This window comes from Anopheles bellator, chromosome 2 (genome assembly GCF_943735745.2).
Source record: "Anopheles bellator chromosome 2, idAnoBellAS_SP24_06.2, whole genome shotgun sequence".
In the NCBI taxonomy this organism is placed as follows: Eukaryota; Metazoa; Arthropoda; class Insecta; order Diptera; family Culicidae; genus Anopheles; species Anopheles bellator.
This window is the reverse complement of record NC_071286.1, coordinates 80,460,196-80,484,066: the sequence shown is the minus strand read 5'-3', so window position 1 is coordinate 80,484,066 and position 23,871 is coordinate 80,460,196. Positions and strand designations below refer to the sequence as shown.

The 23,871-nt window shown below is 49.9% G+C and overlaps 1 protein-coding gene across 5 annotated transcripts; it reads left to right on the top strand.

The window, feature by feature from the left end:
- Positions 1–347: 347 nt before the first annotated feature.
- Positions 348–23,748, top strand: LOC131208283 (protein held out wings). Of its 5 annotated transcripts, XM_058200961.1 has the most exons (5): positions 578–667; positions 1,880–3,183; positions 19,844–20,408; positions 20,526–20,803; positions 21,878–23,748. In XM_058200961.1, the coding sequence occupies exons 2-3, from the start codon at positions 2,197–2,199 to the stop codon at positions 19,874–19,876; spliced, it is 1,020 nt and encodes a 339-aa protein (XP_058056944.1). In that variant the 5' UTR covers positions 578–667; positions 1,880–2,196; the 3' UTR covers positions 19,877–20,408; positions 20,526–20,803; positions 21,878–23,748. The 5 variants fall into 5 exon arrangements, with proteins under 5 accessions (XP_058056942.1, XP_058056944.1, XP_058056946.1 ...); XM_058200963.1 differs by having other exon boundaries at positions 19,862–20,803; XM_058200960.1 differs by having other exon boundaries at positions 19,844–20,803.
- Positions 23,749–23,871: the final 123 nt, after the last annotated feature.

Here is a 23,871-nt window from a genome sequence, read left to right as displayed (position 1 = left end):
AGAGAGACTCGGGAGCGTATCTGAAACAGTGCGGGAAGAAAAGAGATGAGCAGCATCTACGCGACGCGCTGCTGGTGTTTGTGCGCAGGCGTACCAGGCACCTGCGCCGGAGAGAGCAGCGCGAGCGACGGAGAGCGGGCGCGAGATTGAGTGAGCGCGGCCTGATGTGGTGGGCGAGAGAGAGAGCGTAGGAAAACTGGTTTCGCGCTGGTGTGGGTGTCTCCGGCGCGCTGCGCGATCGGCTCATGGGCCATCGCGAGAGAACGCCAGCGCTCGTCACTTTTTCGCGGACTTTTCGTCGAGTCGGTCGTGACGTTAGTGCGGTCGCGCAGTGCACATCAAAACAACACACATATCCAGCAAGGTACAGCAGCCAGCGCAGAACACTGGCCATCCGGTGGCCCCTAGGGGGACGAGAACAAAAGGCAGAGCCCGTGTGGGAAGAACTTGTCGCCTCGTGTGTCGCGTTCTGTGCACGGAAAGTGAGCTCAGCTCACGCCGTGTGTTCGTGTCGGTTGGCACACTTTCGGTTTTTGGTGATCGCGCGCGCATCGAAGGAGCCTTCGCGGCGGCGTGTGGAATACGTGTGCGCAAGTGTACACTCTGACGTTCGCACGTTACGTGCTGTTGCGGGACCGACTTTCATCATTCGCGCAGTCCGCAGTCGGTGAGAAGATCGAAGATGACCCCCGGCGGGAGGGAAGGAAGAGCGTTGGGAACACTGAGCCATCGAAACAAGCGGATTCGAAAAGGAAAATTCCCGAGAGTGTGTGTCTTGAAAAGGAAAACGTTTTGTTTTTGCTGTGAGCGATAAAGGGAGACAGTAGACATGCGTCTGTGCGCGGAGACGATCTCGGGGGTAGAACTTCTCTCCCGAAAGTGCTGGTGTGTGCGTGGATCCGCGCTTCGGACGTGTCATTCCCGTCCGTCCGGCCCGTCCGGCTCGCAGGGAAATGGGATCGCGGAATGGCGTAGCGCGGCCCAAGAAATTCCAACAGATAGTCTTTCTCTCCCGTGCTGGCGCCTGGGCAGTGTGAGCGAGAGGGCCGACTGCGTTTGACCTGTGTGCGCCGTGACAAGTGTTGTACCTTAAAAACAGTCACATCTTGCGAAGTTCCGTCGGTTCTGGCATGAATCATGTTTAGCATAGCGAGAGCCATTTCAGTTACTTCCAGAGCTGCCCTTTTTTTTTGATGCACAAAGTTTAGCGTCCGGAAAGGGCTTTGTTTTGAAACATAGACTAACCTTCGTGGTCAATCACAGAGCCGTTTTTCACATCACAGAGGCATTTTCAAAAACCTTGCTTGCATCGTCGATTCTGAAAAGGTTGACTTTATTTCATTTTCACCGAGTCAGCTCCCTTAAATCGTGCTGGCGCAGCGTCAGCAGCGCTGGGACAAACAGTTTAACAAACAAATGGTTTGCCACAAACACAGAGACGTTTTGTTTTTTCCGCTGTTGACACCATTTGTTTGTTACAAAAATGGTATCTGCCAGTCGCGCGGCTTGCTTTGGTTGTGCGCACTGTTTCCTGGTGTGCGGTTCCAATATCACTGTTACTAATACCACAGCATCCGGCGACGACGACGACGACGATCGAAGGCTACTTTCCATGGAAATGTGGTCCACCTCGCGATCGTTGGTGGCGGTGAAGTGAAAACAAGCGAAAATGCGTCAGTGTGTGTTGAAGCAACAGTAAAACAATGCGACAGCTCTATGTTGATCGTGTTTTCGTCGTCCTCGTCGTCGCCAATTTGACAGCTTGACCGCCTTCCGTTCGAGTGGTGTGCGTTGCTGGATTAGAGAGTAAACATCGAATGACGTAAAAAAAGGTGTGCGTTTTAAAATGGGGTTCTAAATTTTTCTCTCTACGTTTTAGAATATAGAAACAGTGCGTGCGGTGAATGTAGCTGACGAAAAATTTACATGCAAATCGCGTGCGCTTCGTGCTTTTATGAATTCAATCGTTGTGTTATCTTCGTGCCCGCGTTTGCATAGTAGGCTCCGCCTCATCCAAACGATTTCCGTCACCCGCTGAAGGACCGCTGAACGATTGAGAGAACAAGTGCAAACCGACACGCGTGGCTCACAGGGAACGGAGCCAGCCAGTGGAGTTCCACTTCCGCCGAGAACCCGAGGCCAGCATAGTTCGCCCGTCGGCAAGCCTTCCCGGACACACAAATAGCAGCCTCAAAGATGAGTTCATACGGTGGCGTTAGCGAGCACGGGGCCAATCAGCAGTCGACGCAAAGTATAGCCGACTATCTGGCGCAGCTTCTGAAGGACCGCAAACAGTTGGCCGCCTTCCCGAACGTGTTCCTGCACGTCGAGCGGCTGCTGGACGAAGAGATCTCAAAAGTGCGCGCCTCACTGTTTCACATCAACGGTGTCACGAAGGAGCCGCTCCAGCTGCCGGACGCGGATGGCGAGGCGGTCACCCTCAACGAGAAGGTGTACGTGCCGGTGAAGGAACATCCGGACTTCAACTTTGTCGGCCGCATCCTGGGTCCGCGCGGTATGACCGCCAAGCAGCTGGAGCAGGAAACGGGCTGCAAGATCATGGTGCGGGGGAAGGGCTCGATGCGCGATAAGAAAAAGGAAGACGCCAACCGGGGCAAACCCAACTGGGAGCACCTGTCGGACGATCTGCACGTGCTGATCACGGTCGAGGACACGGAAAATCGGGCCTCGATCAAGCTGAAGCGCGCGCTCGAGGAGGTCAAGAAGCTGCTCGTGCCACACGCCGAGGGCGAGGACGAGCTGAAGAAGCGGCAGCTGATGGAGCTGGCCATCATAAACGGCACGTACCGGGATTCGAGCGCGAAGGCGGCCGCGGCCGAGTTTAACTTCGACGCCCAGCAGTACGCCGACGATCGGTGGAAGCAGGCGGTGGCCGCGGCCGCCGACTCGCGGATGCTGAATCCGGCCCTGGCGGCGGCCAACTTGGCGGCGGCCACCAACCAGCTGGCCGGCCGCACGGCGGGCAACCCGCTCGGTGCCCCGATCATCCTGTCGCCCCGCATCTCGGTGCCGACGACGGCCGCGAGCCTGATCGCCGGCTCCGGCCCACCGCCAACGATCGACCACACGACGGGGCTGATCTACGCGTCGCCCTTCTCCGAGTACAACTATGCGCTGGCGGCCGCCGGGAACCCGCTGCTCGCCGAGTACGCGGATCACAGCGTAGGTGCAATCAAAAATCCAAGAAGGCAATACGCGCCTCGAGATCATCCCTACTAAAAACCAACTTAAAATCAAAACAAACCACAACAAAAAAACATTGAAAAACAAACAAAAACAACTGAAGCGCGCAACCCATTAGCAACACTACCGGGCGGTGGGGCAATAATTTATCTAATGTTCGTTTCGTTCTACTGATTATGTTATATATTATAATAATCTTTTTTTTTTGACTCTTTAATTTACTATTCACGCACCACCCTCCTTACTTCGCTAAAAACAAAACCACAAACCCACTTTTACATTTTAATATTTGTTTAATATTCTTCTTTTTTCAATTTACTATCTCTCCCACTGTCGTTTGGTTTCGAACATTAATCGCATATAATTGCAGTGCAAGAATAAAACCAACCAACAAAACCAACAACAACATAACGCCAAGGAAAGCGCCGAAAGAGACGCGATCTCTTGCGGTGCGAGCGTGCGTGCGTGCATACTCGAAGCAAAAAGTTAATAATTTTAATAAGAAATCGACCTTTTTCTTCACCGCGATCAGGAGCGAGCGGACACAATTAACTTGGAGGGAAACTCATTATTAATTTATAACGTTTAAAACTTCACTGTTTGCTGCAAACAATGTATAACATAACGTAGAAAAGTGCGCGCCCGGCCTTGAGCTCTCCATTTACGTGTTTTAACTACTCTCATTCAACGGCCAATGGTTTTTTTTCACTTCGTATCTCTCTTTAAACAAACGTTCTTAATCACGAAAAGGTTACTAAAACCCGCGCGTAACCCAAAATCATGGTCAGAGAAGGAGGCATCATCATGCACAAAATCACGTGCAGCAGCTCGGATTATATAGTTAGGCGATACAGTTAAGGCCCACATTGTACGATAGTGAGGTTAGGCCAATCTCTACGTACGCGTCTAGGTGCACCTGAGTGCACAAGCAACATAACAGTAATATCATATTAATACTAGTATCAATAATGATAAGGACATTGTACTACTACCACTAAGCCGGACTCAAACAGGATACAGTACTAGCACCACCTAGCCATCCGCATCCTTCTCACCTGCAGCAGGCTCTACTAGCATAATTGGACATCCTCACCCTAGCACCATCACCACCACTGTTCCTTACCCTAGTGTGTGCTCCCCAGCATTCCGGTCCCACCCGTGTGAAAACACTTAGTTGCTCGGCTGGGGCTTCTCTCAGAAATTACCCTATGGTCAGTCCTCTTTTCCGTTAACGAAAAATTGCATTTACTGCAGTGGCACACACGGCCAAATGCGGATGCAGGGCGCACCCTTTTTAACACTCCACTGAACTCCATGCGCGGGCCATGACCCGTGCCCGCTCCTGCACCACGTTTCATCGGTTGGGTGTACTTTAAATTAGAAAACAATAACCAAACCTCCATTGGTCATTGCGCTTCCAGTGTGCGCGTGCGTTGCGTTGCTTGTGTGTGCGTGAGTAAACTCTCTTAACCCATCCGACCCCCGGGTAACGGGTCTCGCGGATCATATGGATGTGGAAGAGACGTGATGATCAGTTCTCGTTCCATTCACACACAACAAACAATATTTACCATTCATCCGATTAACTCTACGAAGGTCCGCGCGCTCGCGGGACCCTCTACTGTGTCTCTCTCTCTCTTATTCGCTTCCTCCTTTACGCTCTTTACTAGCACCGAATCTCTTTAACCCACGGAATCCAGACATAGCTTCCACCTAACGTTGGTTAACACGCGCCGAAGAACTAGTCGTTATTTGTTACATACTTATATTTTAGATTTTTTGCTTCAAATAATCATTAACTTTTGAACGTTAATTTACCAGGTTTAATGTTATAAATCTATTTTCAATAGTGAAGTGTGGGATCACCGGGGGATTTATTTACAACAGAGCGCGTTGCAGGCAACAGTGTTCTCTCCAGCATAGAATGTTGGTCGCTGGCAATAGTTATGTAACTAATTATGTTATTCACGTGCCAAAGCATCTCTCTGATGTCGATTGTCGAGTTTAAGGAGGAAATAGGGTTTGAGAGAGAGAGAGAGAGAGAGAGAGGGAGAGTGATCGAGAACCGGAGGGAAGCGAACGTGTGGAGAGGGCTAACTAATGATGGAACAAACCGGAAAGTGGTGGGCTTTTCTTAGGCACTGCCCCGGGCCGGTATTTTGCTAAGCCGATGATTGATCCTGATGATCTCCCGTCGGTTCCCGTGGGCCTTTTTGGATTTATAACCATTTTCTTTGATCTTACGACCTAGCGGAGCGCGCGTTGGGGCGGAGACTTCGACATTCAGTGGCGTTTCCGGTGACTTGATGCGATCGTCGCTATTTTCCCTGGGTCTCGGGACTCGGGAGTCCATCAATTGGGTTGGGAGGATACGGTGCGCAGAAAGAGAGAGAGAGAGAGAGAGACTGAGTGGGGTGGTACTGATGAGCCGGCAGCACATCTCAGACACGCTGCGGATGTTAATCGGATGAGTGGAAAAACAGATACAGAATGAAATGGAAAGGGGCTCGCGCACACACCGCACGATACCGCTCCGTAAGATCTTCCGCCTGTTTCGCGGGAAGTAGGGAAAAAACCCAAACGCGCACGCAACGATCATATTCGAGACTTCCTCCGAGACGTCGTGCTCTGGAGTGTTTCTTTTCCTTTTTTTCCGATTAAACATACGCCAAACGAAAACAAATCTCTTGCCCGGGCGTGATCGCGGGTGGCTGGCCTTGCAGCTCACAATGGGTCGATGAATCTCAATGGCCACGACGCTCTGTGTGTGCGCGTGTGGTGAATGCCTCGAATCTCCAAATTCCCCCTGTGAGAGGCTGTAAGAAATTTCCTTTCTCTTTCCGGCCCTTTTCTGGAGCGAGAAAAACAGAACACACAACTACCGCAATACTAGGAAAAGCCGATGAGAAGCGGAGCATATCGAAAAGGCAGAAGGATGTAAGAAGGGAGAATGCTTCTGTGTGGTGCCATCATGATGAAAATGGAAGATCTGAACGGAAACAATACGACAGCGTTGTAAGCATATCCTCATACCCAGCCACAGTAGCTGAATAGTGCTTCCCATTTATTGAACGGTGTCTTCGAGGTAGATTTTAATGCGCCACCATCGGGTGAATGATGGGCCAAACGCGGGCCCCTGCAATGCGATGCAAAACAGATATACGCAGGGACGGAGAGAGGGAAGCACAGCTTCCCTTCCGCGCGAAGACACAAGTTGCCTTTGACTCTCGGGGCTCTATGTGACACGCGCTGCGCGGACCTGAGTTTTTGGAATATTGCTCTCCTGGCCGCTCTCCTTGGACAACACCGCAGGAGACAGTGTGTGCATTATTGACTTTGTTTATGATTTATTTTAAACCACCGTAATCTCTAACGTAAGACGACGAGATGCGCGCGCTCTTCGTGTTGCAGTCGACGGTGTTTTAATACGCAAAATCAATGGAAAAGATTATGTTAGTTACAACGCACAATATTAGTAGCATTAAGTGTGTGCAAGATGGAAAAGGATTAAGTATTGCGTGACAGATGGGAGAAAGAGGGTAAACTCGGTCAACCCAGCATGCAATTGAACTCAAACAAAATGGAGTAGAATCTGATTGTAAAGTTTTAACTGCAGCATGTATGCATACAATAATTGTAATTTTTATAAACGGAATGTCCAGGGGAAGAGATTTATAAACAAAACACACTGAAATATTGGTGGGGTCGCAGGCCCACTTAAGTTGAACTCTGAAAGTCTATCAAAGTACGACAATGCATGATGTTGTTTGCGCACAATGAATTGAGCTCTGAGTCTGAGCTCATATAATCTCTTACACGGCATCCCAGCTTAGCTTCGTAGCATAGCATAGTTTTAACAACCACAATTTTTAGCGTAATTGTATTTTTAAATACTAGCCAGTATACTTACTATTGTCTCGAATAACGAAACAGCGATGAGCCACTGAGAATTGTATGATTAACAAAATAACAACATGTATTGGCGGAACCTCGGGTTAAGCAGGCAGGCAAGAGCGAGAAGATACGGACGGCCGATGAATTTCACCACACACTACCGATTCGATGCGGTCTACTGAACACGGTCTACTAAAATGGAAGAAGTGGTTATCGATGAGGAAAATTTTCAAACAATCGGTAACGATCAACGGACGCGAAACGGAGTGATACACTACCGTGTGTGACCGACTCTGACTAACCGATGTATAATCGCCCTCGGCAAACAGCATTCTACTTATGGCTAACCAATGATTGAGAGCGATGTTTCGAAGCCTGTACTAGATTGTTAAGCGCATTATTAATTTCTATATTGTGGACGGTTCAGAAGACACAACCCCCCATACATACATACTCACATGTTTGCTTTTGTTTGACAGTAATGTTTCGATTAATATTCTTGGCCAAATTATTAACATCGACACAACGACCGGTGGTGTAACATTAGTCTCACTGTTAACGTTAGTAGCGCTACAGTGCTCGCCGTAGGTCGCCAGTCGTTCTCCGGGAGCGCGCGAGCATCTTACCACCGATTGTGCCTTACCGTAGACTCCACGACGAGATCATATCCCATGTTCTTAATGCTTTTTTAATACCCGAAAGTTAATTACCTACTAAAGGCAAGGGACGGTGGTGATAACAGCAATCTGTAACAAAAGTAATCTCCTTCACATCGCTCTGGTGGTAACCTGGAACGCAAACCGAAAACAGTGGAAATCAATGGAGATAATAACAATAATAAAGCTTAATATTGCACTACTATTAATAAGCATATATAAATATTATTTTCTCAATTCTCGCTACTCTAGCTCTTGTGCTACTCCCTTCTACTACCACTACCACCACTACTACCACCAATTAATCAAACAAATAATAAAGCAATTTTGCTGATAACGTTAACCCTCGACTACTTATTTGAAACAAATTAATTACCATCATTCCTTCACCGCACTTCCTAACCTTCACCATCCCACTGTGTAACATATACACGAAATCCTGCTCATAACCCGTTCCTCGGTCACACTCCTCGGAACTATCAAGCGCATCAGGTGGTGTTTTGTGCAACATGAAGCTTTCTATGTATGATTTTTAAACAAACACACTCAGTGATCCTTCGCGCTAATCCTTCCTCACAACAATCCAACCGGCTCTCCCGACTACCTGGTTTCCTTTCTTCATCCATCTCTGGGCGTCCCCGGACCCGGCGCTCGTAACACGTGTTTGAAAGAAATATTACATCTAACACCGGAAGGTTTGTTGAAGGATCGGTAATGTTGCCTGGCGAAAGGATGTAAAACTCTACGACACATTAAAATCGGCTCGTAATCATCGATTAACAAACATCGCTCTTATTTATTTTACTTTCAATCTTAACCTGGCCTCTCTCTCTTAACCACTAGCGAAAAATGCTTGTATACAATGTGGCGATGGGAGCGGTTTAATATAATGGTACTTTGCTAACCACAACGTATTAGCCATACATTTTAGCCATCTAATCCGCTAACTTTTGCGCGAGCGCGCGCGTATGTGCGCACACAGCATCATACACTTTCGGCCAAGTCCTGGACTCTGGACTGGGATAACAGTAGCTTTTCTCGGCCGCGTGCGCTCTATCTTTGTGCTACGTGAGTTCGGGTTTTTTTTAAATCATTATTTAAGACCCCATAGTAATGTTGTGAGTGTTGGGCCCCTTTGGACGTGTTCCTCGGAACTGATTTCGGAAACCTCTCCCTCCCGGAAACGTGTTTGAACAACCAATTGCTGCGTCGAGATATAACGCAAAGGAAGCGGCGCGCGCAGCTCGTTTTTTGGAGGACGACAACGACGACAGTGCTTCGCGCTTATCGCAGTGCCAGCCAGCCGGCCGGTCGGCCTGGGCTTATCAGAGGCTATCTTAATTAGCATAATAGCGCATTGCCCTCGGGCGGAGCAGCAGAAGATGGGTTGGTTGGTTCGATGAACAAACGAGGGAGGGACCCCTTGCGTACCAGGCGAGAAAGAGAGAACGCACGGGTGCGTTTATCACGATTGCGTCTGCGGGAGAAATCATGTTTTAAATGTCACCGTGACCAGAACGCGCTTGTGTTCGCCCTGGTCCAGCGCCGAAAATCGGGGTCGAGTAGAGAAAGATCACCGGTAGAAAGTTATTTACATACGCCTTCTTTTTTCACGATCCATCACGATTCGTGGGCCCACGATAATTGATCACTTGAAGAACTGGTGATCGGTCTGGAGTTGATGTTTCGGAGAATTTTTTGAAAACTAATCTGCATCCTGGAGGGGACACCCAATATGCTGCGGTATCAGCACTTGCTATTCTGTGCTGTTCTTGCTGTAGCCTTGTGACGATCGCATGACGATCGAGTTTTTTTAACATGCACTGTGCACGATCTGATCACAGCTCATTAGAGGCGCCATAAGCGTGGGGTCAGTACGCTTTGCCCCTTTGATACGCTCCGTCCCTTTGGGGACAGTCTCGTTGGCTCCAAGACGAATAATACCCACACAGTCGCGGTCGCGTGTGTTGCTTTAAATTTGGATGGCACGCAAGTGAAAAACTGTAAAAAAGGCGACCACAGGAGAGAGCGGCTACACAGCAGCCGCCGCGTGGCATTGCGCTAAATTATTTATAGCCCGTGACACAGTCCGCCGAGGGGCGTCGAGATTGAAACACGGAGCACGCTGCGAGAGAAATTGCGCGAGATAGAAAGGGAGAGAGAGAGGACAGTTCTTGCGTGTGGTGCATGAAGAGAACCATCCGCCAGGCGACGATGACGCGATCCGCCCCCCGCCGGTTCGGCGTACAACCATTTTCCATTACCACCTTACTATCGTCGGGTGGAATGTCCGTCGGGTGTCGGACCGATAGAACCGGAAACCCTCGCCACGCCAGAGCGCGATGGCGTAGGGATCGAACAGGGCCTTCTTTTTTGGTTGGGGTTCGCGAATCCAAACGCTGCTCCCCGTGGAACCACTCTTCCGCGAACCCCAACGAGTGGCGCAGGTTAATGAAGCAATCGCTCTCGCTCTTTCCCGCGCCAGGCGAGCGGAACTGGAAAATCCAATTTTCATCCCCCCAGATCCCCAGTGGCCGCGGGGATCGTTAGATGTTTTGCGCGTATGTATTTGTAGTTGTGGTGTTTCATCCACGATTTTAAGACTTCTTGCGAACGGGGGATTAACCCGCGCCTGTTTCTACCATAAGACCGGAGGCTGAGGCGATGACTCTGCTTGAACTGTTGGGGCGCACCCGAAGGTCAAGCGGTAGCCGTGGTGTAAGCCCCAACATCAGTTCCCCCCAAAAAAAAACGGGGGCCCTTATTGTAACGCCGTTTTCTCTTTCGTAAGCGGAAGCCTTTAACGGACGCGCCGCGAATGGTGTCGGTTTTATTTGTAATTAATTTTTTAATTTACTTTTTAATCACCACATAATTTTTGCGTCCCTGTGCGTGATGCGAAGCGCTCTACTGCACTCGTCACCACACGGGGCCAATACCAAACCGGGGGGAGGCTTTCTAGTGCGCTGTGCTACATCTCAATGCATGAGTTATGTTTCTCGCTTCCCGGTGCACAGTCCTTGACCCCGTGGGGCGCCCAGCGAATCGCTGATTAATGATCACACACTGCTCGGTCCGGGTGAAAAGAAATTCCGCGATCGCGGACACTCGGTGCTCGGCACATTAGCATGGAGATGGAGTGGTCTTTGTGGGCCGCGCCCTCCCGACGGCAGGCGACAGGCTGCCAGATTACGCATCGACGGAACACGGCTCGCGCATTATCGCCAGCTCACGTGCGTTTTTGATGATAACTGACGATCGATGAGAAGTTTCATGATGCACCCTGTAAGTTGCAGCTCGAGACCGAGGAGCCACACCGAGGACCAACAACTCGTTGGTTGTGGTGCGCCAATCGGACTAACCTTGACTGCGCGGGGTGCGTATTGGTCTCCTGATTGTGGTGGACCGCTTTGGGCTTTGGGAGTCGACACCTCGGCGCGCGCCTGCTCCTGCGTGTGTGGGGTAGAGTGCGAGAAAAACCGGTCCGCCCGCTGCCGCCCGATGGTGATCGCAAACAAGCAAACAAACCGGGGCCCCTTCATGGACGTTCCTTCCGAAACGGGTTGTTGCGCCGTGGAACGTGTGTGTGCGTGTCTAGGAGGCATACTCCCTCCACAAACCAACTCCCACCGCGGCCACTGGACAGTGACAATTTTAGCCTCCCTCGGGTATGCAAATGTGATAGCACTTTGGCAAAAGAAAAAGGAAAAAAGGGCAAAGATCATCATAAACGGCGGCCCCGCAGAGCGCATACCCCCGTGATCTTGGGTTTGTGGTCCTTTTTTTGGGCGGGGGCAGAATTTTCGAAGAATTTTTTCAACGTTGGACATTTTGCATCCTTTCATCCCTTCCTCGACGACGACGGGTGGAATAAAATACAGGTTTTAGCTGATCAGTCTTCTGACTGATCACTGAACTGTGGGTATGTGAGTGCCTTCGGGTGTGATTTGTTTTATTGTTACGGTTTGATTCCATTCGTTGGTGAATTTTTATGTCGTCCACCGACGCCGGATGTGCCTCTCGATATCGATCGCAACCGATCTCTGGCGCACGCTCAAGGCGAAATCGGTGGCGATGAAAATTGTACTCACTTCGCGCATCGATGATTGATCGGTTGTTGAGGTCTGGTGCACACAGCCGGCCACCTCGCAGCTTCCACGGCCGAAAGACCAACCAATCATCACCTTTCCGCGGACGGAGCGCCCGTTCCTGACAAATGCTGTCGAGGAAATGGGAGCTCTGGCAATCGCTGGCCAGCGTCGCGGAAGAATGTAGATCTCTCTGTCGAAGTTCAGAAGCCCACCTCGTGCCCTCCAGTCAATTCGACCTCCTCTCCCTTCGCTCTCACTCGGAGCCCTGCCGGTTTTCCTCTCGATATCGATGTTTTCTAATTTATTTTCCGTTGCCTAAAAGGCGCGCGTGCTGATGCGCGTTATTTGTTTTTAGTGTTAATTAGTAGTTTAATTTTTTACTGGGGATGTTTTTTGGTACTTATTACATCACATACACTTTTCGACACTGGGTGCTGTTACTTCGAACATATATTCTCTCTCTCTACCCCCTTTCTCATCGTTAGGGTTACAAGCGATCGTGCCATCGCGAACATGTACATACGTTTTGAAACGAGACAACAGGATACAAATACATATCTCTGCGGCACCACCCGCCAGCCAATGGGGGGGCCCCATGGGGTCCTATCAGGACCTCGGCTCCGCCGTGCCGGATCGGGGGTTGCCGCGTTTAATTTTACTCGATTGACAAATAGATTTTAGAACGGTGTCCATGACAGACGAGCCGCGAGCTCCCCACATATGTGCCTTCCATCCATCCGCCCGTACTTGCTCCTTACGTGTGTCCTGTCCCACTAACCGCGAGTATCTTAACCGCCTAACCGGCCAGCACACACTGATAACGTTGGTTTGTGTACCCCGTCCGTCCTGTACCCGGGCTATCGCTTTTGGGTCGGTTTTTAATGAACGGTAACCCTCTCAAACGCAGCTTAATACATGACTTAATACATACTCTATGATTTTACGCGCGACGACTGGCCTGATAACCGATTGAGATTAACGAGCTTCAAAAGGAACACAACAGAGGAGTGTTAGGCACAGGGAAGAAGTTAGGGTAACACTCGTGACGTGAGTAGTAATTTTACTTAAAAACACAGATTATAACCGCTTGTTTGGGTTGTGGGAAGGAAGAATCGATGTGGTTTTAGCTGTGTAGTAGTTTGCCAGTAGTGTGTGTCGATTGGTTCGCGAGATGCCGCGTTGTTGCATTTTGTTTTAGTATATCTTCGTGACCATATCGAGAACGGGCGGCGCAACCGAGGACCGAGTCCGCGACCCCTCAAACAGTCTTATTTGCAAACCACAAAAGGCACCGTGTAGTAGTATTACGAGTATCAGTATGCAAAGTACAACCGTTAGGCAGAATTTTAACTATTGGTTTAGTGGGGCCTTAAGCCTTTCTTTTTTTAATTAAACAATTTGTTTTCTTTTTAAAGCTAATTTATTCAATTTGTTTTTCGTTTTGAGGTTTTAAATAAATTAATGTGCTTCGATTTCGATGGAGTAATCGAAACAAAAAATCGATTCCCTTTCAAATAACGTCGCGAGCGTGCTTTTTAGACGTGTAGTGTTAGTTTTAACCACAACAACGCTTATCTTGTTGGCGGGGCGAACGTCCTTAGAAAACATAATTCGAAACTTACACACCATTTACGCACCAGTATCCCCGTCCGCTGCGGAAGAAATACGCGCGCAATCAGAATCAGAGCGGAAACGCAGCGCTCTGAAATCAATACTAAACAAACGCGTTAGAACGGAAGTTGAACAGCAAAACAAAACAAAACGAGAATGCCATAATTAATCGCTCTGTTATTAAGTGTTGACTAAATGTGTTTAGTGTGTAAGGAAATGAAAAAAAAAAAAAAAACAAAACGCGAGCTGCGGAAGGAATCCGCGCCGGCTTCGGGAACGGCAAATGTAAATGCAAACACGGAATGGATATGTTAATAATTGCGCCATATAATGCCCGGCAGCTACTTAGTATTTTGTACTGTAATAATATAATTATTGTTCTATAACCGACAACACTCACTACAACCAACAGCTCACCCTACACACTACAGACACCCCGCGTGACGAACCTTCTCTCTGCGCGCGCACTCTGCATTGCGCAAAACACACTCTTCTACACACTGTGGCGTGTTGTGATGCATTTGTTTGCTGTGGAGGACACACTTTTTGTACACACTCTTGCAACAGACAGAGATTGAGCCATACTCCTCTACCTAACACGCTACTGACATAACACAATAGTGGCACCAAGTGAAATATTGTAGAAAATTGTCTTACGCGAAAGGATAGGAAATCGTACGGACGCGATAGGCGCCAAAAGCAAAACTCAAGTAAGATCCAGGATTAAGGGAAAGAAAACAGCGCAGAGAGTGTGGAAAGGAACAAGAAAAAAACCCAACACCTAAAAATGAAACCGCTGCAAAGAAAATATTAATATTAATAATAATAATTTCTTTTTATCTGGAATAATACAGAGAGTTTGCTCAAAGTTTAATAAAAATAACTCACTCATCTGTTAGTTTTTACTTACGCCGCCGTGTTTAACCGCCTCCCAGTGATTACACCACCCAAAAAAAAGGTCCTATTTCACCGTTTCGCCTTTTTCTTCCGCTGACTAGTAGCCACCAACCAATCAACTTCCTTGGCCAAAGCGCAAGCCTTCATTAAAACAAAAAAAAAACAGTAAAACTCCTTACCCCTCCTCGACTCACCATCTCTCCGAGGCCCACGTATTGACCCCAAACGTCTGTCGCACGAAACAGCTCAAACAGCTCCTCTGTGACGGTGGGGTTTCGGTGCGCTGCGAACACGATCCTCGTTGTGATCCTTGAAATTAATGACCATTTCAAATCAATGTCCAAAATACACTCAGCCCTTCCCATCATGATGCCACATCTGCTGAACCGCGTTTTCTTCGGTGTTTTGTGCTGATCATCCTCTGTGTTTTAACTTGAGAGAGGGGTCCCGGAAAGTGTTCTAATTACCATCGCTCTCTCTCTATTTCTCTCTGTGTTTCGCTCATCGAGATGATCCCATTTTTCCGTGATGATTTGCCGGTCTATGCTGTGTGGGCTTCTGGGCACTTCTGGCTACATCATCCCCTTCGTGACTAAATCGAAACTAAAACCTGCTCGTAACTTGATCGTGATCGTTTCGTTTTCTCTTCACCAACAACCTTTCCACCGGTGGTGTGCGATTAACAAAAGTCAGCAACTAAAGCACGATAAAATTGATCGATGGTTGATCATTATTTTTAAGCGATCTCTGTAGTGAAGTCCAGCACAACATTCTATGGAACTTTGGAAGTGTTTTTCTTGGAACTTTTTAACCCTGAACTGTCGTTCCTAGGAATGTGACCTATACGACGCATTTAGATTCGAGTTAGGGCGGCACACCTGTTGGAATGATATTTTACATTTCTCGTTTCGTCAACCCTTTTCCCGGGATGGCCAGGTGGACAGGTGCGATCCCCGCGATCACAACATCTTTCGCTAGTGCGCCCGCCTGTCCTATTTTCGTGTCCCACTCTCTTAACTGGAGACCTCCTTTTGATTGAGCAATAGGCAATCGTGGGAACAATTTAATTTCGACTCGGTTCGGAAGAAATGAGGTCTCTCGCGGTGTCTCACTCATCACCACACGTTGACGCTAATGAGGCGAGCACCGAGGCCCCGAATCGGCTCACCGAATCGTAAATCTATCAGCCCGACTCAATTGGCGGCTCGATTGTGACTGAAACCCGTGGGGCCGCGGTCCGTCTCAATCATCGGCCGGGCTCGTTTGGTCACTCGATGACACGTCGCGACCTGCGTAGGACTGCTGTGCCTCCTGATGCCACCAAAAAGGCGACAGTTCCTTCTCCGCGTAGGAGGAACGTCATTGAGTGACCGTGAGCCTACCTCTGCATGAACGGCCAACTCTAATTAAATTCAAATTAGGTTTGTCACTCGTTCCCTGAGCGCGGTACGAAGCGATCCAGATCAGTTCGGAGGACTCCAAACCAACTTTGTATCCGTTCTACCGGGTTTGGGTGCACCGCCCGCGGATGAGGTGGCGCCAAATAGCTGGTTCCGCCCATGCGCGGACATAACCAGTACGACGAATACCGGTTACTAATGGCGCATACGACTGACTAATCCGTCACGCATACGCGCGTTGACCGGACTTTATTAGGAAAGTGGAACCCTGGAACCCACAACTACCAAGCGGAGGTCCCCAAGCACTCCCCAAGTGACAATCCCACGACAATCCTCGGCGGACGAAGGTTGCACAAAGTTTGCTCTCCAAAAACAGTGACACCCACTCGGCAGGGGGGCTCGGTAACGTCACCGAGGGTTGTTTGTGGACCACGTATTCCCACGCACCGACACCGGAACAACGGTCCGTGCGTTTCTTTCTGCGATCCAACTAAAGCATATCTTGCCTCCTGCCCGAATCTGGAACACGATCGGGGGAGACACCCACCTGTGTAGTGAACCGTGGGTCCATCGCGCTCTAAGCCGTGTCCCGCCGCTAATTTATTTCACTTTCGTGGGCTCGATGCCAAGAAGCCGATCAAGCAAAAGGGAGGTCAGGGCGAATGGTTGGCGGATGGATGCTGGTGATCGCTTCTGAGCTCAGAAGATACAACATGCTGGCCATGCTGTGTTTCAATAACATGATTTGTTAAAGGAACGCCCGGGAACGGTTGCAACATCCGTCGAGAAATTTCGGCCACGGATCTGGCGGACGGAAGAACTTCATCCGGGGACGGCCGGAGAGGCATAGGCATCTCACGCGTTTCATCATCACTCGAGCGGAGATGGATATTTGTTTTCATTCACTCCCCGGGCCCGGGACCGGAAACTTGTAACTTGTCCGCCGGGAAGGTGACTCACAGGACAGTTGACGACGTTGGGACCATTTTTTGGCCACCATCCAGTGAGCGCTCGATAAGTTGGCAAATTTGTCTCGAGTAGGAACCGCTTCCTTTTTCGAAATTGCGCTGCAGCGCCCCATAATGACGATGGACTCGACGTGGGTGCCAACACACAGAGTGGACCTAGTATAGAGAGCGTCTTTCAAAAGTCTTGACGATTGTCAGGCCGTGTGGGTGCTCCAAAATAGGACTCGGACCGGCGGGGACCCTCTCTATATCGCCTTTTCTTTTGGCTTAAGATACTCCGATCCCGCGTTGCATCATTAGCGGCGCACTTGTTAGGCCGTTTTTATTGGTCCCGCGTCGGTCCATTTTCGGGAAACTTTCGATTTGCCCCATCGTGTTTCCGAAACGGATGACTCCAACGCACAATTCGTGGGTTGCGGTCGGGGAATTAACTCCCCCCCTTGGGCGGAGGCGTTGGTTGGTTGGTGGCGTCACCTTTGCGGTGTCCGGTCGTTTGTTAGGCCGATCTAACATATGGTCGGCGGGCGGTGAGTCGTTGGTACAAATGGGACCAAAGATTCGATCGACGATCGCGTACCGAGATGTCGCGATCGATCCGAAAGGGATCTCGCTGGCTGAAGCTGGCTCAAGAAAGGTTCCATTTGTTTTCTTGTTTTGTGTGCATTTCTTGGATGGGGCATTTATTTTTATCACCTGACACCTATACCGGGCCGGCGAAGCAGCCGTCCGCCATAAGCCGCTGTAAAGCCTTTGTCGGTTGGCTCATCATCAACCTTTCAACAGGGCGTGGACTTGTGGGTTTCTGTGTGTTCCGTTCCGTTTCATTCTTTGCGGTTGCAAATGTCGCGCGTGTTGATGGCGGGTGAGTCACGTTTCCGGCGATTGAAGAAAGGTGGGTTGGGACACTTGGGGTTTCGTCTTGGGGACACCTCACCAACGGAACCTGTCAACTAGTGGCGGCAACTTTCGATGCAACTTTGTGGCATGGGATTCGACTAGAGTCCTCCGACACCCAATAGTAGCAAAGATCGTGTAACTTTTAAAAGGAGTCTGATACATTAGAGTCTTCACTTCTTTACCCATTTCATGGAGTCCAACTCAGAGCAATTTCGGACCGTTCCGGCATCAACCCCCACCGATCGCAATCCACCCAGCCCAGCCCGGACCGAGGGCCGAGCGCGCGCGCACGGCCGAAAGTGTAATAATAGAATTTTCATAATTTTCCCACCTGTGTGGGGCGAGAACGCGCCGTGTGCCGTGTGGAGACCTCCGAAGGGAGACCGCGTCGCGTCGACTTTTCACTCTACGGCCCCACGGGAAAATGGTTTTCCCGCGGGGGCTGACTAGCGTCCGCTGGTGTGACCCCCACGTCACAATGTTGCACAATGTTGGCCAACAAAAGATGGTCCGCGCGGGATTGCTAAATTATGAAGTTTTACTTTCGGCCCGCCCCGCCCCATAACCCGATGGGGTGAAAGTGGTGCGAACTGTCTATTGTTTTCCGTTTCACTAAACCTTCACAGGTAGCGCGAAACTTTCGGTTTTCTTTTGCCGGTTCCCGTTCCGTTGCGAGGTTTAAAATTTCTTTTATCACTGTGTTAGTGTTGCCCTCTCTTTGGTTACTATCAGCAACTCCTTCGGTCGGCCAACGATCATCACCCGAGAAATCTGTTGTGAGTTTGTGGCACCTTGGCACCTTTCGCGCGCAGGTCGACATGGGCTATTAATCTGCAATAAACTGTTCCTTTCACACTGCTACTGGTCTCTCGTTTGATCCTATTGCTTAAAATGAAGAGACAGGACAATAGAAGTGCAAGTTGACCACTAACGCTGGGACGGTACTTGTGGAGCGCCATTGTGATCGTGTTTATTTTCAACCGCGACTCCCCCACACTACTTCCAGTTCTCACGGCTCCCCCGATATTACACCGGTCCCCGGCCGGGGCAGATGAAAGTTTGAAGAAACTAGTTGCCAACTAGCTTCGCCATCGCAGGGAGGGGGCGGCCAGTTGCTAAATCATCCCGTCCCGAGTCTCCCTTCATCTTTCTGCTACTTCTCCTGCAAACCGGACCCCAACCAGAAGCGCAATAGACGATGGGAATAATAGTAAACACATCGCGGGCGCCCGTGGAACTTGGCAATGTAATGGCAGGTTTAGTGTGAAGATGTGTTTGTGTGTTTCTGTTTGTGTGCGTGTCCTTTAACAAAGTTTTTGAGGTCCTAAACCGTGCATGGTGTGGTTGCATGCATAAATTAGCCCTCCATTTCCCCTCCCCGTCGATCGCTACTATCGCTCGACACGTGTTCCGTGTGGCACGTGGTGGTGTGTGCATGTTTTGTGCCGTGGCACGTAGCATGTGTGGCAACGCAATGGTGACCCCACAGAGAAGTACATTGTAGCACGGCTCTACGCCGGCCGTAGAGTAAAAATAGTATAACCCGAACCCGAAGCGATCTGGCGCCCGTTTTTTGGGGGGGGAAGTTTGGGATCGGATCGGACGCATGCGGGCCAAGGGGGTCGACTACAGCCCGGACATTGTTTACGAGAACGAGTGTTCCGAACGGTGCTTCCGGCGGGTGGAAAGACTTGTTGGAATGCCGTTCTTGCCTTTCGCCACCAGAGGCATGTGGCCCGGGGGATTGCTAATTTTCACACTTGCAGTGATTACCTTCGAATACCGGGAATGGTTTAATTTTAGTCCCAGCTTCTGAATCTATCCAAAACTCCGTTCCGTACGTCATCGGTGGCATTAGCCGAAAAAACTGGTGGCCCCCCCGGGAGTTCGATCGAGGGTGGCCCTCGATTCGTCACGCGTCGGGGTTCGGATGGCAGCAGTAATAACCTAACATCCTCACCACACAGCTTGACCGCTCTCACCACAGCTCACCACCGCTCTCTGTCTCGTTCGATGTCTAATCAACTACTAAAGGATCGAGGTGAGGAGACACTCCGACGTTGTTCTGCCTGCTGCGGTGGCCAACGGCTGGACTTAACAGGACTAAAACGCAAACCACATCATCCGATTAGAGGGAGCCGGGGTCTCTAACGCTTCGCTTCACCCGTTCGGTTGTCCCTCCTCGCAGGTGTGAAGGTCCGATTTATAATTTAGATTTATCTTAGTCTCTTTCAATGTTCCAGGTCCGGCAATTCTGAACCGAAACGCGCCCTGGTACGCGCCCTTCTACCATTCCGCACCGATGCTGGCCCGCTGGATACCTTGTGCCCCAGCAGCAGCAGCAGCAGCCACAGCCAGTGACCCACCAGCAGCCGGCCACGCAGCCCCATTTCTACCAACCGCAGCAGTACCACAGCCCGGCCCAACCGTACAGTGTGCTGGTCCAGCACCACCATTGTCCTACCACCTTCCAGTACCAGCAACTTTTGCACCAGCAGCGTCAACCCCAGCATCTCCGGCACGTTCACCAGCTCCACCGGAACCGCTAGGGTCCGAAGGCGGTGCTGGTGCAGTTCAGCTGGTTCCGGTGGGACTGCACTGGGCTCGCTTTTACGGCTAACCGGCTCGACGGACGACCGGAAGATACGCGATCGTTACTTGCGCAAACATCATTACCACCACCACCACCACCACCACCAGCGATACGTCTTCAACCAGCCCCCTAGCATTCCGAGGAGCAACAGTCCGGAAACGATCAACCGCGCTGTTCCACGTTTGGAGACATTAGGCGTGCGTATGACTTCCCCGATGGCCGGCGACTGGTGGTTTTAGCCCTTTTTTTTTTCGTTGTTGCTTTGTTACGTGTTATTTATTCATGCGTTACGGGAATGTGTTTGCGTGTGATAGGTGTGTTGTCACGTATCGATGGTCGCCATCGCCAACCCGAGTACAGATCCGGCGACCACCGTCCAGTTTCGTCTCTCTGGGAGTGTTCGATAGTTTTTCGATTTTAAACCACCCCGTGTTTGTGAATACTCATCCACCCATTTCGATGTGGAACGTCCGAGGACGTCGTAAGGTGATCCGTAGTGCGCCATCTCGTATTGCAATTTAAACAAAACTCTCCACCACATACCGTTTGGGGAGCCACGTCCGGTGGTTGCCTTTTCACTGTTTTTCTTTAGGTAAGTTGAGCTATGCAGTACGAGTTCTACTTTTTAGATATTCTGAATCACTTTCCGAATGCTGCCGAGAGTAGCTGAAGTTGTTCAAATTACTAACGTTGCAGTGACTTCACTTTACTTTCGGACTGTTATGTTCAACAATGCCGCGCCGCGAACAATCGGGAGAAAACTTTGCTCTAAAGCGAAGCTTGCTGCGACTTGGGAATATGGCGCGCCTACCGCGATGGAAACCGAACCATTTGCGACTTGTTTCCCCGGCCCGCGTGAGCCGCCGTAGATCGTAGCAAAGTGTAAAAATATCCCTGGAATGCCTCTTTTTTCCACCGTCCATATAGAGGCCCCGGGGCCGGCGGGGTGTCGACGGGGTGGCTAGCTGGCTGGTGTGAATCCCCCAACCGGGCGGCGGCACGCCCGGTTTGGATGGTGTGAAACACGGAATCTTGGGGTTCGCGATAGGAGGGAGTGTTTCTGTTTTCGAGAGCAGAGCAAAACTGGCTCACCGTCCGCTTCGTTGTTTTTCATTTTCCAATCCTCCGACTTTCCCGGCCGGAGCCTGGGCGGAGAAATAAAATGGGAAATTCCACTCCGGGCACCACGGGGGGAAAGGACGGACGGAAGGGCCCCACGATGGATTATGGTGATGGGTTTGTGCGAGAAATATGGTAGCGAAGCGGGGTCGATTTGGGTGGTGGTCCGAGTTCGTGTCGTTTGAAAAATGTCCACACCAGACCAATGTTCCGGTGAAAGTGTCTTGATGCGGCTTGGTAACATCTCCTTTTCTTCAATTGGTCTGATTTGAAGTACGGTTGGCCGATAATTTACGTTTCATGAAAATAGAATTGGGGTAGCACCAGTGGGGTCCAGGCCTCTAGCCAAATGTTTTGCTCCATTTCAATCGCTGTCGATGCGTGAATGGTTTTAAATGGCCCTATAATTATTACTCATTAGATCTTGTGGCACGTGCGACACGGCGCGTGTCATGAGCAATATTTAGCTTCTGACTAACACCGTTTCTCTTTATTTAGCAGATATCGTTATTGAACCGTTTCTTTTCGTATTGTTTTATGCTTCCAGTTCACACCTCAGCGAGCAAACGTTTTTTTCGTGGACCAGGAGCATTGCAGAATCGGTGACATCACTTCCCAGCTGCTGTGTAGATTGACACGATCATCCCATCAGCTGGAGCCTGGAGTCTTCTCTGGACAAAACGCGCCCCATCTATGATGTCACGCCATACCAGTTTCCTCTCCATGCTCACGCTCGTGCACCGGATGTCCTTAGACAATAATTCTAATCTTTATGGTAAACCCTGGTAGTTATCGTCGCACCTTTCGTTAACTTAATCAAATTGATGTACAGACATTCCATACTCGACCGCTATAAGGCCAGCCGGCCAGCGAGACAGTCGAGTCGAAGAAGCGATGCACGATGAAGTTATGATTAAGGAAAGAAAATCCCCCCTCCCGCCGGCACACTTGTAGCGCTGTGACAAACGAGTGCCCGTTACGCTGGACAGATTCCCTCTCGGTGCAGCGCAAAAACTCGGAGAAACGGAACACTGAATGGTTGAATGAAATATTGCCGTTTGGATGCCGGTTGCTGGCTGCCCCCCTTCGAACACAACAAAGCTCGCAACGGCTTCAAAAGCTGAGGAGGAACCCGGTACGACAAGTTGACCATTACGGGAAGGACCGCGCGGAAAGGCAGGGCTTCTGTTAATGGGCTTAGCCAAAAAAAGCAGCGCATGGGAAAGAGACCAGGAGAAAGTTGCTTTATGTGCGGCAGAAGATGCACCGTGCGGTGCATCCGCACGGCGAGACCTAGTTTTGACCGGTGGACCATGGTACGAGAGGCAGTAGTAAATTTAACGATAAGGTTAGCGAATTGTGAGACATGCTGGGTTGCGCGAGTGAAGCGCAAGCGTGAATGAATGTGAGACGCGAATGCAAGATGAAATAATTTTTGGGCCGCGAGCGTCACAAATTGTACAGAGTGTGTGGTTCCCGCTTTCAACGCTGCCGGCCTCCGGTATGCCGACAAATGAAACCAAAATTGAAAAGTTACCAGCTGCATTCGTCGTCAATTGGCCATTGCAGGCAACCGTCGCCCCAAAGGTAGGAATGTATGCGCCCCCCGTTTATGTTATATTGTGTCATATGTGTAGCAGAAAGATGATGTGTTGTATGTTTTACCCAGTTTTGCGTTTCCGGTCCGGATGGGCCTCCGCGCGACGTCGTAGGATGTAAGCATGTGGAAAACTAGTCTACCCCACTTTTAGACTCGTAAGCGATAGTATACAAACGATGCCGATCGCACCGCAGACGTTCATCCCGATCGATAGTAGTATGCTAAGGAAACGACCAATCACGGAACCGGCGGCACGGCGTTAGCGGCGTGCCGCTGGCTAGTAGAAGACGTTTAGTATTATTCGATGCTTAAGGTTGAACCACACATAATTTATACCGACCACCTGTGAGCGAGTGGAAGGCAATCTGCGATAGCTTTTAAACTTTTAGTGAAACAATCACGTCGTAGTTCGTAAGAATTTGATGTAACGTACTTCTACTCTGCCATTTATCTGTCTTCGCCTCCCGTCCGATCTGCTCCCATCGGAACGGGGAGGAACTCTCGAGATGATTTAGCACTGGAACGCGGTGTGTGGAGTTAGTTGATCGTTTGCGCGCGCGTAAACTAGGGAGTATATTGTAATTTATGAAAAGAAGGTATGCATAGGATAAGGGATTGGCAGCCGTAACACAGGCCGTTGTGAGCGCTGCGGAGAGGAACCATGATATGACATTCAAGCCCAAGCGCGTTAGTGCCCCAGGCAAAATATGATCATTCAAAGTGTAGCCATATAAAAAGATTCTTTTTTCGTTCGTTTACTTTCGTCATGATGATTATTGTTCGAAATAATAAAAAAAAATGTATAAACTACCGACACCGATCAATGGAAACGGGTGAAGCGGTGTTTTATTTCGTGCAACGATTGGAATCCGAGCCATCCGAAACCGCGTGAATGTCTTGTCCACCGTATATGAAGACAAACACAAGTAGACCAACGTAAG